Source organism: Tiliqua scincoides, chromosome 16 (genome assembly GCF_035046505.1).
Source record: "Tiliqua scincoides isolate rTilSci1 chromosome 16, rTilSci1.hap2, whole genome shotgun sequence".
Classification (NCBI taxonomy): domain Eukaryota; kingdom Metazoa; phylum Chordata; class Lepidosauria; order Squamata; family Scincidae; genus Tiliqua; species Tiliqua scincoides.
The window spans coordinates 4,520,122-4,534,347 of record NC_089836.1 but is presented as its reverse complement, the minus strand read 5'-3'; the positions used below and the strand labels follow the sequence as shown (position 1 = coordinate 4,534,347).

The following is a 14,226-nucleotide window of genomic DNA, read 5'->3' as shown; positions in this document are numbered from 1 at the left end:
TTCTTGGGGTTGGCCCCTCCACGTGGCCGATTGAGCCAATTGGTGATAGATTGGCAGGGTGCCCTCTGCCTGCTTCTCCCACTTCTTGAAAAGGAAGAAGGGAAAGGAGCAGGAGAGGAGAGTGATGGGCTAGAGTGTCGGATGCTCTGGCCCATCACTTTCCTCTTTTCTGGGTAAGAGGAGGAAGGCGTTTCACATACTGCCTCACGCTGGGAGGTCTTAAGCCATCGCCAGGGGTTCTGCTGCATGTTCCACTGCCAGTTGAACTCTCAGTGACATCTGACGGAGACTTCTTAGTAGCGGCTTCTAGACTGTGGAATCCTCCCTCTCCTAAAGCTTGCAGAGCCCTTACTACATATATGTCCTAGACCAGAGATATAAGAACAGCCCCACTCGATCAGGCCATAGGCCCATCTAGTCCAGCTTCCTGTATCTCACAGCGGCCCACCAAATGCCCCAGGGAGCACACCAGATAACAAGAGACCTCATCCTGGTGCCCTCCCTTGCATCAGGCATTCTGACATAACCCATTTCTAAAATCAGGAGGTTGCGCACACGCATCATGGCTTGTACCCCGTAATGGATTTTTCCTCCAGAAACTTGTCCAATCCCCTTTTAAAGGCGTCCAGGCCAGTCGCCATCACCACATCCTGTGGCAAGGAGTTCCACAGACCAACCACACACTGAGTAAAGAAATATTTTCTTTTGTCTGTTCTAACTCTCCCAACACTCAATTTTAGTGGATGTCCCCTGGTTCTGGTGTTTTGTGAGAGTGTAAAGAGCATCTCCCTATCCACTCTGTCCATCCCCTGCATAATTTTGTATGCAGCCAAGGGATGCCAAGCCCGTTTCGTACAGAGGGCTGAAGTTAGCATTCATGGTTCCTGCTGAGGGCCGGGTGTGACATCATTAGGAAGTGACATCATCAAGCAGGGGATGGCCAGAAATAAGCACTTAACAAGAAATAAGAATCTCAGAAGCTGTAAACGACAGAAGAGAAAATGTGCAAATTTTGGTTATGTTTTCAAGATATGGGAGAGCCCAATTATCATGCTGGGAGAGCCCAGTGGGGGCCAGATAAATGGCTTCTGGGGGCGGACTGCACTTGCCCTGTGGGCCTTTGGTGTGACACCCATGTCCTAGACATTGTAAAGCCATTCAAAAAAAAAAAAAATTGCCTTCCATACTGGAATCTTAACGCAAGATGCTGTCTGTGTATTTCTGTCCTTCAGTCTTCAACAATCACCTCCTTTTTGAAGCTGTCTAGTATGACCAGGTAAGCTTGCTTTTTTTTTTTTGCTTGCTAGTTTACTGAATCTGTTTTGTTCTTTAAATGTTTTTAATTCCACCTTTCTTAAAAGAAAATAATAATAAACATTATCTGTACTGCTTATTTTATTCCACAATATTTATTATTTTACTGCTTCCCTTGCTAAATATTTAGGGTGTCTGCTCACGGTCACTTTATTTTAATATTGCAATTTCTGTCTAGCCAAGCAGCCACTGGGGCAGATCCCAGCCTGTCGTATTCTTAACAGTTTGACTTGTGCTAGAATTGGTTTTCTCTGATCTTCTTCTCTTTCCCCCCCCAAATTTGCTGCACAGTGTTCAAAAGCAGACGATCCCTGTCCTGTTGCAAGGCAGGGACGCGCTGGTGCGATCGCAGACGGGTTCAGGTGAGCTGCTGATCCCCAACTGGCAGGTCTATGTTGCATTGCTTCAGTCCACCTTGGGGGGGGGGAACTTAGACCCCAATCCTATCCAGTTTTCCAGCACTGATACCGCTGTGCCATTGGGGCATGTCCTTGGAGGGGCGGTCACAGAGGCTTCCTGAGAGTAAGGGAATGTTTATTCTTTTACAGCTGTGTCAGTGCCGGAAAGTTGAATAGGATTGGGCCCTTAATGCCCTTTTCTGGTGCATGATTCAGAGTGGAGGTTTTGGTTAGGAATCCCCCCTTTTCTCTCTCATTAGCTGCAATGGGAAGGGAGATGGGGAGTCTGTGCCTTTGGGTATCCTTTCTAACTGGGCAACGCCTGCTGCTTATCATGGAGGTTCCATTTAGCTATCATGCTTAATAACTGCCTGGAGACCTATTCGTCATGAATTTGTCCTGTCCTTTTTCAAAAACATAATTCCCTGCTAACTGGGCAAAGGAGTTTTTTTGTTTTTGTTTTAATTGGCAATTCTCTTGTATTGTATTGGTGATGGGAAGTGTCAGTTTCTCTGCACATAGTTGCACTTTTTAAAGGAATTCAAACAAGTTTTCTCTCTCTCTCTTTTTATGCTGACCGTCTGAAGGTAAAACGCTAGCCTACGGTATCTCTCTTGTCCAATCCTTGCAAGGAACAGAGCCCAAAATCCAGGTAAGCTGTAATAAAATCTGCCTTCTCTTTTTTCCCTGAATTTTAGAAGTGAGAATATAATTGCACTTAGAATGTAAACAGCCCTTTACTTCAGCCAACAAAGTGCTTCAGCTGTAGTGGGTCTCCTTACAACAACCTTCTGAGGTGGGCCAGGAATGCTTCCTGGTCAGAGCATTTCCTGCTCCTGCAGGGCTTATCTGGGAGGAAGGACTTCAATTTTAGTGTTCTTTGTACCCAGGAAGAGAGTCCCAAGGAGGGCTGGGTTTTGTGGAGAGGCATGAAGCAGAGTTTCCCTCTGCTGTGCTTTTCCCTGTCATTCCAAGCAAATCCTTCTGGAAGCACTCAGAGGGACTCCAGTAGGGAGTTTCAGAGTGTTGGTTTGAACAATCCAGCTCTTTTCTGTGGTTCTGTTTAGCCATTTATTCCTCCCTCTTCTCCTTTGCTTCCACAGCGCATTGATGGACCCTACGCCCTTGTTCTGGTGCCAACCAGAGAGGTAAGTTGTTAATTTGTTCCTAGCCACACTAGCTTTGTTGCAAACTCTGTGCTGGAAAAGAGGTCTCCTGTCCAGAGTCTGCAGAACCCAGACTCTCCAAACAGAAGCCATAAAGGGCTCAGTTTTGGATTTTATGCGCAGAGTGGGGCATAGAAGCCCCAGAGGCAAGCAAGCTAGATAGGGGCAAGGAGGAGGTTCAGCCAGTTTCTCCTTTCTCTCCATCCCTAATTTCTTGTAAAAACTCCTGTAGAAATATCATAATTGCTGGCAGGTTCATGTGGAAAAAGAAGGCAGTTCTCCGCTTACAGGTGTCCTGCAGATCTACTTATCCACGGTTCCCCATGGTCGTCCCCCCCGCGCTCCGTTACCTTTGTTTATGTTGATGACCTCTGTGCGAAGGTCATCTTGCTTTTAAAGAAATGCTGTAAGTGCAAGACGTATAACAAGCAGAGCAGGCAAGCAGCCTAGAGGGGACACTGAGAGCTTTCCAGGTTCCTGTTCACCCTTAGTGTCCCCTCTAGCCATGGGGAGGAGTGTTGGTTGGAGGGGATAAAAGGAGAACAATGCCCCTAAAGTACCAAAAAGATTTTTATTATTAAGTGTTGCAGTGAACAATGAAATGCATACTTGCGCTGCTGATGCCCCAGCTTCTTTATAAAGTTTTAGAAATCATTTCAGCACTTTGGGAGCAGAAGTGCTGAAAAGTCCTTTTTTTTCTCACTCTCTTTCCCCGTTTTTTCATTTTTTTTATTGGATCCATGAAAATTTGGATTCCAGTTGGGCTGACAGCTGCAGTACCACACTGTGACCATTTAAAGTGGTGGCTCTGCTGCACAGGTTAGGGCTTGTCAGAGGTTCCTTCTGCGGTACAAGCTGCCCTTGTGTTGTGGCAGAGGGCAGAAGAAGGCTCTTTGGCCCCACTGCTGTAATCCTTGGCACCTGTCACACACACCTTACAGCAAGCCTATAGGAAGTCTTTAACTTACACACAGGTTGTGTTTCGGAAGTTTGTAAGTTGGTTGTTTGAAACTAGGTACAGATTTTCAGTATTATCAGTGGTGTTAGGTTATCTGGATAGCCCACAGAAGGCCATTTTGCCAAGCTCTTTTCATTGATTCCCACCATCTTGCCTCCGTCTTTCCCCACTTTCTCCTCGTCTCTTGCTTTCTCTGTCCTACTTATTTCTGCCCCATTTTTCTGTCTCTCGCTTTCTGTTCGTCTCCAGCCTCTGCCTCTTTCAAGAACCTTCTACCAGTATTTGAATGCAAATTATACATGCAACAATGATTTTAATTTGAGTTGTCCTCTCTCCGCAGCTAGCCCTGCAGAGTTTGGAAACCATCCAGAAACTGCTAAAGGTAAGGATTGGTCTGGGGAAGGTGGGGTTGAGCGTGTTGTCTCGGGTTCCACCTGCAGCTCCTAACCTGGAGAGATTTAAAGCAGCAGAGCTCTTGTTTGGGCAGGTTAGATTGTGGACGATGTCCCAAAATTCTGTAGCTCGGGGGGGGGGGTGCGGGGAGAGAATGGGAACCTGGCTCTCTTAATATGTTCATTATATTTTAAAGTAAATAAGAAGGGTGGCATTGCCAGGGCATTCAGTTTGGGCCTCTTCAGCCTAGAAAAGAGGCGCCTGAGGGGGGACATGATTGAGACATACAAAATTATGCAGGGGATGGACAGAGTGGATAGAGAGATGCTCTTTACACTCTCACGTAACACCAGAACCAGGGGACATCCACAAAAATTGAGTGTTGGGAGAGTTAGAACAGACAAAAGAAAATATTTCTTTACTCAGCATGTGGTCGGTCTGTGGAACTCCTTGCCACAGGATGTGGTGATGGCGTCTAGCCCGGATGCCTTTAAAAGGGGATTGGACAAGTTTCTGGAGGAAAAGTCCATTACAGGTTACAGGCCATGATGTGGCCTGTACAGGTTACAACCTCCTGATTTTAGAAATGGGCTATGTCAGAATGCCAGGTGCAAGGGAGGGCACCAGGATGAGGTCTCTTGTTATCTGGTTTGCTCCCTGGGGCATTTGGTGAGCCACTGTGAGATACAGGAAGCTGGACTAGATGGGCCTATGGCCTGATCCAGTGGGGCTGTTCTTATGTTCTTAGTGTGAGTATCCCAGGGGCATAGAAAAACTTCCTTTCCCACAAGGAATCCTGCCTCTTTCTGCCTTGCTGAAAACTTGGGGGCATGTTTTGGAATACATGTTTGGATTGGGCTTCTTGTCCTTCTCTGAGCAATGTGAACACAAGGCAGGCCCTAGAACTGTTTTTTGTGCCATGTCCCCAATAAATAAAAAAAAGTATGAGACTGGGGACCCACCACTGATCCCGCTCCCCCCCCGTACCAGATCTGCCCACCCCTGCCCCATTCCCCTTTCCCTCTTATGTCTTCTCAGCAACCCTGTGAGGTAGTAGCCTCAGCAGGATCGACCTTAGGAGCTGTAGGGCAAGACAGCAAGAAGAGGCTGTGCAGGATTAAATAAATAATTAAACTTTGATAAGGCAGTAGCATGGCTGGCTGTGCAAGCCCTCTCTTGCACAAGCTTTGAACTTCCCTAACTCTCCTAAGCAGTTTCTGATTTGTTTAAAAATTCCCCAAACATCCCAAAGACTGCAGTCTATCCAAAGCTACCCGGGAGTAAGCCCCATTGGCTATCATTGTTAGAAGCGTAGACGTAGTCACCTGTTGGAAGTAGATTATCTGTCACCTTTCACCGAAATGAGTCACATACCACGAGAGCATCAAGTCCGATATATTAAAAAATCAAATGTCCTTTGAAATGAATGAAGATCCACCGGAAATTGGCTCACGACCCACCGAATGGGTCCCGGCCTACAGTTTGAGAAACACTACCCTAGACCTTAGATTTTTTGGTTTTCAAAAGTCTCTCTTCTCCCCTCTCTCTTTGCCTGTTCAGCCATTTACCTGGATTGTACCTGGTGTGTTGATGGGAGGAGAAAAGAAAAAATCGGAGAAGGCCAGGTAGGGCGCCTGCTTCATAAAACTGCCTTTTCCTTTTTTGTTAGCCCTGTGTGTGCTCACTTGTGAGTATGAGAGCCCCCCCCCCCTCTCTCTCTCTCTCTCTCTCTCTCTCTCTCTCTCTCGCTCTCTCTCCCCCCCCCTCCTGCAGCCCCTTTTATCTGTCACTCTCTCCCAGGGAACTTTTTTTTAAGTGGGGGAAAAGAGGGGCTTGTGATTTTGGATGAGCCTGTGGGCACCCCCTGCCGTGGCTGTTGCCCAAACTGCATTTTCTCTCTCTAGTTTCAAAATGTTGATGAGCTTTCTTAGCTGTTGATCCCTGTCGGTCTGTAGGGTTCTTCCTTTCCACTCCTCTCCTCTGTCCCCCTCCCTCCCCAATCCGTCCACCTTTCCTAGCAAGCTTCTCTGCCTGCTTGTATGGCATCCTTTTGCTCTGCAGTAAACAATGAGTTTGTTGTCAGGTGGGTGGGTGGGAAAGAGCCCTTTAGAGTTTGCTCTTAGAATTCCCTGCCAGGGATGCTGGTCTGAGTGCACCGTTCAAGCCAAAAGCCAGAGGACCGCGATTAAATTCGAGGTTTTGCGTTTGCATTAAGACGATTGCTTGTTTAGTAAATCTGAGTCAACTTGCTGAATTGCAGAGCAATCCGGTGCATGTTTGCCCTGCTGCCTTCAGCAGTTGGCAATGGTGAGTTTAGGGAGGCAGCCTCAGTTGTTTAATCCATGAAGTAGGTATAAATTTCTGACTGGTGAAAGCAATAGTTCTGGAGCAAACTTTTGTGTGAGGGTGAGAAAGAGGAGGGCTGCTTTTTTATGACATTGAGGCAGCACAGAAGCCTCTGTGGGGAGTTGGAAGAGTCCAAAAATAGGGCAAAATCAAAGATTTTCACCTATTTTTTTTTCTTTTTAAGTTACTTTTCATCATTTACCCCAGTGTTTCTCAAACTGTGGGACCCGCTTGGTGAGTTTCTGGTGGGTCCCGTAGAGCCTCCTAAGAAAACACGGGTGATGGAAAGATCAGATTGCTATTGCCTCAAGCCTTGAGGCACTTCAGATATCAGATAGCTGCTCAATGCCCTGCAAAGAGCTCAGCTCCTGCAGTTTGCAAGCTTGCGTAAATACAGAGAGATCAATGTGTGAGCGTCTTTGCTCTGGGTTTTTTTAGCTCCCAAGACAATCGATGACAGGTAGTGGGGACAGGTGAAGGCTGAATCACGTAACTAAGCCCTTCAAGCCTTGAGGCTATTCATGGGAAGCACTGTTCCAGCAGCCAAAATCAGGCCTCCCATTGCAACTGTTTGTATCACTTTCTCCTTTAAATAGATTGCGAAAAGGAATAAACATTTTGATCGCCACTCCCGGTCGCCTGGTGGACCACATCAAATCCACCAAGTGCATTCATTTCCGCCGCGTCCGATGGCTGATCCTGGATGAGGCTGACAGGTAAAGCGAGTCAATACAAGTACGCAAATCGGCCTGTGGGACTTGCAAGGCAGCCTTTTCCCAAGCCTTTTGTCATGTGTGATGTGTTGGTGTCAGTGGCGTCACTAAGGGGTGCAGGGGGTGTGGACCGCACCAAGTGATGCACTTGGGGGTGTGTGTGTGAGACACCATTACTGACCAAAATTGTGAAAATCTTGGTATTTTATATAATACTATTGTTGGTTCCAAGAGCCAATGAGGTGTTGTTATGACACAGCAGGGAACCAATAAGGTGTTGGAATGAGTCGGCTCTCATTTCCGTGTCACAAAGCAACTATTAGACTTCTTATTCAGTTGTGTGGGTGGTTTTTTTTGTTGGGTGGCTTGTTCTGTTATATATCAAAATAACTAAAGTGAACAGGGCACTGTAAATAACCCTGGTGATGCCACTGCATTTAGGCTGTAATTATATTGTCTTTTATTCTGTTACCCTGTGCATGCCTGATCTTGTCTGATTTCAGAAGCTAAGCAGGGTCAGGCCTGGTTAGTACTTGGATGGGAGACTGCCTGGGAATACAGGGTGCTGTAGGCTTATACCATAGTCTTTCGAGACTGAAGGTTGCCAACCAGGTCTGGTACAAGAGGAGGTCCATCCTGGGGGTGACACTGGGTAACTCGAACCCTAGTGATGTCTCTGGTTAACAGAAGAGACTCTTGTCACCTATCAGGAGTGCAGAAACTTCAGACTCCATTTTTAGGTGCATATCTTCACTCTTGTCACCTGGTCTCTCCTGTTTTTTTTTCCCTCCAGAATCCTGGATCTGGGTTTCGAAAAAGCCGTTGCTGCAATACTGAACGCCATCAACGCCGAGAGCCAGCAGCGGCGGCAAAATGTTCTGTTGTCAGCCACCCTGACAGAGGGTAAGCCAGGCAATGACAGATGCTGCCACCGGGGAGGGTCAGGAAGGGTGGATCCCTCCCCAAGTCACCGGTTGGAGGATCATAGGCTGTGGGTATTCCCTCCCTTCCAGTAATTACTTGGCTGCAAAGGTCAGTTGTCCTGTGGCTTCATAGTTAAGGAGAAGGGCAAGCAGTCCCCAGTCCCTGGTCAGGCCGAACGTGCATAACTATGGCAATCTGTTGCTAAATATCGGGTAAGCCACTTGGGTCCTGTGGGATAGACATTGAATACATAAGTTATAAGAAGTACATTAATTAACTTTGAATTCCTGCCACGGGAGGCAACACATGCCGACCTTTTTCCTCCACCCGTTCATTCTTTGCACTCTCTCAATTCTGCCCCCCCTCCCCACTACACAATGCTTCTTGCCCTCCTGCTCTGCTAATGTCCAGGTAGCTCTGGCTTCTCCAGTTACGACATTCTTGGGTACAGCCAGCTTAACGGCAGTGAGAACTTTAGTCGGAAGGAGCTTGGCGGAAGTGCTCAATGCAGCCCACCGCTCCTGCATACTGACCCACCGTGGCCTAGCGGTTAGAGCAGTCCTCAGTTGAGTGCTCAGCTCCTTGCATCTGCAATAAGGGGATGATAGTACAGGATGGTTTTTACAGATGTTTCCCATCTGTAAAATGGGGATAACTTGCCTGACAGCATTGTGGTAAGAACAACATCAAAATAATGTTTGTGAAGAAGGTTGTATGGAAATCTGGTCTTGCTAATGTGATCATTTTTATCACATGTAGTGTGTGTATTAACTTTGCTTTCCTGCCTGCCACAGGAGTCTCCAGATTAGCCAGTATCAGCTTGCACGATCCAGTCTGTGTTTCTTTGGTGGAAGAAGGCCCTGACTCCAAGACCCTGGATGCCAAGGCAGGCACGAAGGAGGCTGTCGGCATGCCTCCTTCAGGCACGGAGCAAGCTGGTTTTGCAGTTCCTGACACTCTCCAGCAGTACTTTTTGGTGGTCCCAAACAAGCTGAAGCTGGTCACTCTTGGGGCTTTTATCCTTGAGAAGGGCAAGGTGAGGCTCTTGTTTTGCCTTCTGTGGGGTGAGAAGTAAGGGCTGGGGCCATAGATTTGCATGCAAAAGGGCCTAGTTTCAGTTCCTGGTTGCACCTCCCATGTAGGGCTGTGCAGCTAATTCAGATTTTCTTTCAAAAAAAGTGGAAGTCTGCACATTCCATCATTTCTCTTTTTACTCAATTACACTCTTTTTTTCTATTAATGGGAAGTGTCAGTATTGTCAGAAGCAAGGCACTTGGAAGCACTAGTCCCAGATCTCACTGCAAATCCTAACTTGGCACACAGACTTCTTTACCCCTTGTGTAATTAGTCTGTGGAATTAGGGTGTGGTGATGGCAGCTGGGCTAGATGCCTTGTAAAGGGGGCCAGGCAGATTTCTAGAAGGAAAATTCTTCACAGGGTACAAGCCATGATTGGTATGTGCGACCTTCTGGTCTTAGCAGTAGGCTATACCTGAATGCCAGGTGCAAGGGAGTGGCAACAGCATACAGGTCTCTTGTGGTCTTGGGTGCTCCCTGAAGTGTCTGGTGGGCCACTGTGAGACACAGGAAGCTGGACTAGATGGGCCTCTGGCCTGATCCAGTGGGGCTGCTCTTATGTTCTTAAACTACAATTCCCAGGAGGCCTTGCAGGTCTTCTTGTGATCTGGTGTGCTCCCTGGGGCATTTGGTGGGCCGCTGTGAGACACAGGAAGCTGGACTAGATGGGCCTATGGCCTGATCCAGTGGAGCTGTTCTTATGTTCTTAACTACAATTCCCAGGAAGCCTTGCAGGTCTTCTTGTGATCTGGTGTGCTCCCTGGGGCATTTGGTGGGCCGCTGTGAGATACAGGAAGCTGGACTAGATGGGCTCTTGTGGCCTGATCCAGCAGGGCTCTTCTTAGGTTCTTATGACACAATCACCTTCTTCTGTTTCCTGGCTTTGGCTGCAACTTTGCTGCCATGAAGACTAGAAACTTGCTTTTTAAAAACCAAAAAGAAAATGGGGAAAGAAACAAGATGAAGAAAGCGAACTGTCCCATGAAGCTGAGTTCTGTAACCGGTGCCCTGTTCTACATGTAGTGTTTTGCGCTCTTGGGGAATTGTGCTGTGCACACAACCCTTTTAAGGGATGGTCCTCTTGTATTTAACAGGGGTGAGCCACTGTCCCTCTTCATCCCAGCATTGCATTGTTTTCCATTTGTGTCTCTCTTGGGTTATTTTTGAAAAGCTGGTTTGCCCTTTGAGGCAAGGAACATTTTTCCCCCCTTCCTTTTGCTACATAATCCCATTTGAAGATCTCTTGTTAGTGAAAGCGGTGCATAAATATTTTGAATAATAATCTCCTGTCTCTTTTCCCTGTAGTTTGAAAAACGAAACAAGATGGTTGTTTTTTTCTCCAGCTGCGAGCAGGTGGAGTTTCACTACGGACTCTTCCAAAAAGTCCTGGGCGGGGAGCCGAAGGCTGAAGATCTGACGTGCTTATCGCGTTCCCCTTCGCCCTTGACCTTCTTGCGCCTGCACGGCGACATGAAACAGGAGGTGAGCTCCGGGGTCCGTTTGAGAGGTCTGATACCGTTAACTATGATGACTGCTCTAGGGAGGTGACTTTTGCATGCAGAAGGTCCCAGGTGCCTGCAGAAGGTGGTTTACCAAACTGTACTGGACCCAGAAAAAAAGTGGGTCCTGGGTATCCATGAGGGATTCTTTCCAGGACCACCCATGGATACCCAGTTCCGGAGATAATTAAATCAGGGTTTGGGCCTCAGAACACCACTCAGGTGCAACTAGAAGGCATTTACAGTTGCATCCTGGAGCTCCTCTGAGGCCCTCCAGCTACGGCCTCAGCATCCGCTGATATTGAAATAAGAACATAAGAACATGCCCCACTGGATCAGGCCATAGGCCCATCTAGTCCAGCTTCCTGGATCTCACAGCGGCCCACCAAATGCCCCAGGGAGCACACCAGATAACAAGAGACCTCATCCTGGTGCCCTCCCTTGCACCTGGCATTCTGACATAACCCATTTCTAAAATCAGGAGGTTGCACTCCTAGACTGTGGAATCCTCCCTCTCCTAAAGCTTGCAGAGCCCTTTACTACGTACATGTCCTAGACCAGAGATATAAGAACAGCCCCACTGGATCAGGCCATAGGCCCATCTAGTCCAGCTTCCTGTATCTCACAGCAGCCCACCAAATGCCCCAGGGAGCAAACCAGATAACAAGAGACCTCATCCTGGTGCCCTCCCTTGCACCTGGCATTCTGACATAGCCCATTTCTAAAATCAGGAGGTTGCGCACACACATCATGGCCTGTAACCTGTAATGGACTTTTCCTCCAGAAACTTGTCCAATCCCCTTTTAAAGGCGTCCAGGCCAGACGCCGTCACCACATCCTGTGGCAAGGAGTTCCACAGACCAACCACACGCTGAGTAAAGAAATATTTTCTTTTGTCTGTTCTGACTCTCCCAACACTCAATTTTAGCGGATGTCCCCTGGTTCTGGTGTTATGTGAGAGTGTCAAGAGCATCTCCCTATCCACTCTGTCCATCCCCTGCATAATTTTATATGTCTCAATCATGTCCCCCCTCAGGCGTCTCTTTTCTAGGCTGAATCTGCGGATAAGCAGGGCCCACTGTCTATTTAACAGTAGACAGCTTAAGAGGTTTAAGAGGTGGCACGCCCAGCCTTTTAGGACTTTGTGGGCCTTGAGAAAGTGCTTTGCCTCAGTGAGGCCCAGCTATATTTCCTGCTGATAGCAAAAAAAAGAGCATCCCTTTACCACAGCCGGAGGGAAGAAATGGCTGGCCGTTGTCGCCTGTTCCTGCCCTGTGGAGTGGAGGGGACGGGGACAAGTACTCTCTGTGCCCCTGTGTCCTGGCCCCTCTTCAACCTGCAAGGGGTGAAGTGAGCTGGGCCCGGCCCGACTCAGACCTGACCAGCTGTTAAGGCAACTGAAACACCGCTCGGAAGCTGGCACCCGGGGAAGGGTTCTGCCTTTTAGTGCCCAGTGTGTAATTAGCGCTCGATGTCTTCAGATTAAGAGCATTAATGGAGCTAAATTGCGGCTCCCATATGGTACCGCTGGGCACGTCTGCTGTCATAGATAGGATGCGCTCCCCTCATGGGTCCGGGTTGGAGGAGAGCTTGGCCTGATCCCTTTTTGAGCACATACTGGTACATCCAGATTGGGTGGGTGGGTGGGTGGGTGGGGGGAGAAACAGGCCTGCAATGATTCATGGGCATCTATTCCTAGGGTTGTCCTTCAGTTAAATTTTCTCACCTATTACGATATTTGCAGGCGCCCTTGGTGTACTGCAGTGCTCTCCCTAATGGTGCAAGCAATACGTCCGCCCCCTTCCCCAAGGAACCTGCATCCGCAATTGGGTCAGAAGACTGCAACCCTATACACGTTAACCTGGCTTTAAATCTCCTTGAACTTAGCTTTGCTTCCAAGTAGATGCTTGAATGCTTTCACCGACTAAAGCCTTATACTCAATCCACTTGTGATTATTATTCATACAGTGCCATTGGCCTGGGAAATGCTTTAGGATAATGCAAACAGTGGCTAGGCCCCTGCTGCAAGGAACATACAGTCTGCCTAAATAGTTATGCCAAGTAAAGGTTGCAGCGGCCCGTCTTTTCCACATTGTGTCAGGATTGGCCTGAGGCTTCCTGATGCTCTTCATTTTCCAGTGTTGTTCTAGTTTTTGCCTCCACTGCTCCTCACCCGCCCTGGATTTGGAAGAGGGCAACAGGGCAGGAGATGAGAGCAGTGGGCCCTGAGTATTGAGAGACTCCTCCTCCACACTTCCTTTTCAAATCCCAGGAGGAGGAGGAATGGTGGAGATGACTGGGCAGAAGGAGGGATGGATGCAGGCACCCCCGCCAATCTACCCCCCGAGGCAGCTGTCTCAATTGTACTTGTGAACTGTCCAGCTTATGTGGACTTGTGAACTGTACTTAATGTGTGTCCCAACCTCTAGAAGAGCACAGAATCCATTTGCTCTATTCACAGCTACTAAAAACTATAATTCATCTTGGTAGCCTTCCTATCTCTGTGTTCCCGCTCGCCTATGGTGGTTAATTTTTCTTACAAACCAAAGTTTCTCCTGTTTCTCTCTCTCTCCCCCCCCCCCCTTAGGAGAGAACGACCGTCTTCCAGGATTTCTTGCAATTGAAGACTGGGATTTTACTCTGCACAGTAAGTAACCACATTTAACAGAGTGTTGCCAAATGTAAATGAAAGTCAGCTTATCCTGCCATCTGGTGAGGAGGGGTGTGGAACTAATTCTGTGTAAAATGGGGGAATTGCATTCCCTATAGATTTTTAATTCCCCTGCCTGCAGTGCCGCGTGGCTAGTCCTCATGATTAGCATGGTAAATCAAGAACACGGGGTCCTTGCTGCATTGCTGTCAAAGGGTGTTTGTCGTAGTTCTGCTCCTCAAGCTCCCTTCAAGGACAGATAGGAAACCTCCATCCCTTGCCAATGGATGTTGGAAATGAAAAGCAATTGGAAGAGGATGACCTCCTGGTGCTTCACGCGGCTGTATCAGGACACATTTTGCTCACTAATCGTAGCAGCTGTTGGAATGGGAAGCCCGCGCATCTTGGGTGACGGGTAGCTACCGCAGACGTGTAAATTACAGCGATGGGCAGTCATTAGCGCCGGAAAGCTCAGGACGCCTCTGATGTTTCTTGGGTTGCCATTGGGCGATATTGCTTGCTGACTTCTTTGGTCAGTTTATGCGAAGAGTGGCACAGGTTTGTGGCTGGGGAATCGGATCCACAGCCCCGTGTGCCGCCTCTGTCAGTTGGCCGCCTTTGGCGGCTGACATCCAGGGCAGAAAGCTGCCCTTGGGTCCATTTTCAGAGCTAGACTGCAGACAAGCTAGTGGAGTTGGACTCTCCTGCCAGTGCACCTGAGGCAACAACCTCAGTTGGCCTCCTTGGCAGGCTGGCCCTGAACATGAGCCTTTGTAGTATTTGAAGGGT

At 48.2% G+C, this 14,226-nt stretch overlaps 1 protein-coding gene across 2 annotated transcripts in view; it reads left to right on the top strand.

The window, feature by feature from the left end:
- The window catches only part of DDX31 (DEAD-box helicase 31), a 51,909-nt gene that overhangs the window by 3,304 nt on the left and 34,379 nt on the right, over nt 1-14,226 (top strand). For both annotated transcript variants that reach the window (XM_066610554.1, XM_066610553.1), the window contains exons 5-15: nt 1,233-1,276; nt 1,606-1,676; nt 2,300-2,364; nt 2,816-2,860; nt 4,177-4,218; nt 5,790-5,854; nt 7,172-7,291; nt 8,082-8,191; nt 9,007-9,248; nt 10,594-10,770; nt 13,375-13,434. In XM_066610554.1, the coding sequence (XP_066466651.1) occupies nt 1,233-1,276; nt 1,606-1,676; nt 2,300-2,364; nt 2,816-2,860; nt 4,177-4,218; nt 5,790-5,854; nt 7,172-7,291; nt 8,082-8,191; nt 9,007-9,248; nt 10,594-10,770; nt 13,375-13,434 (1,041 nt within the window). The remainder of the gene's footprint in view (nt 1-1,232; nt 1,277-1,605; nt 1,677-2,299; nt 2,365-2,815; nt 2,861-4,176; nt 4,219-5,789; nt 5,855-7,171; nt 7,292-8,081; nt 8,192-9,006; nt 9,249-10,593; nt 10,771-13,374; nt 13,435-14,226) is intronic.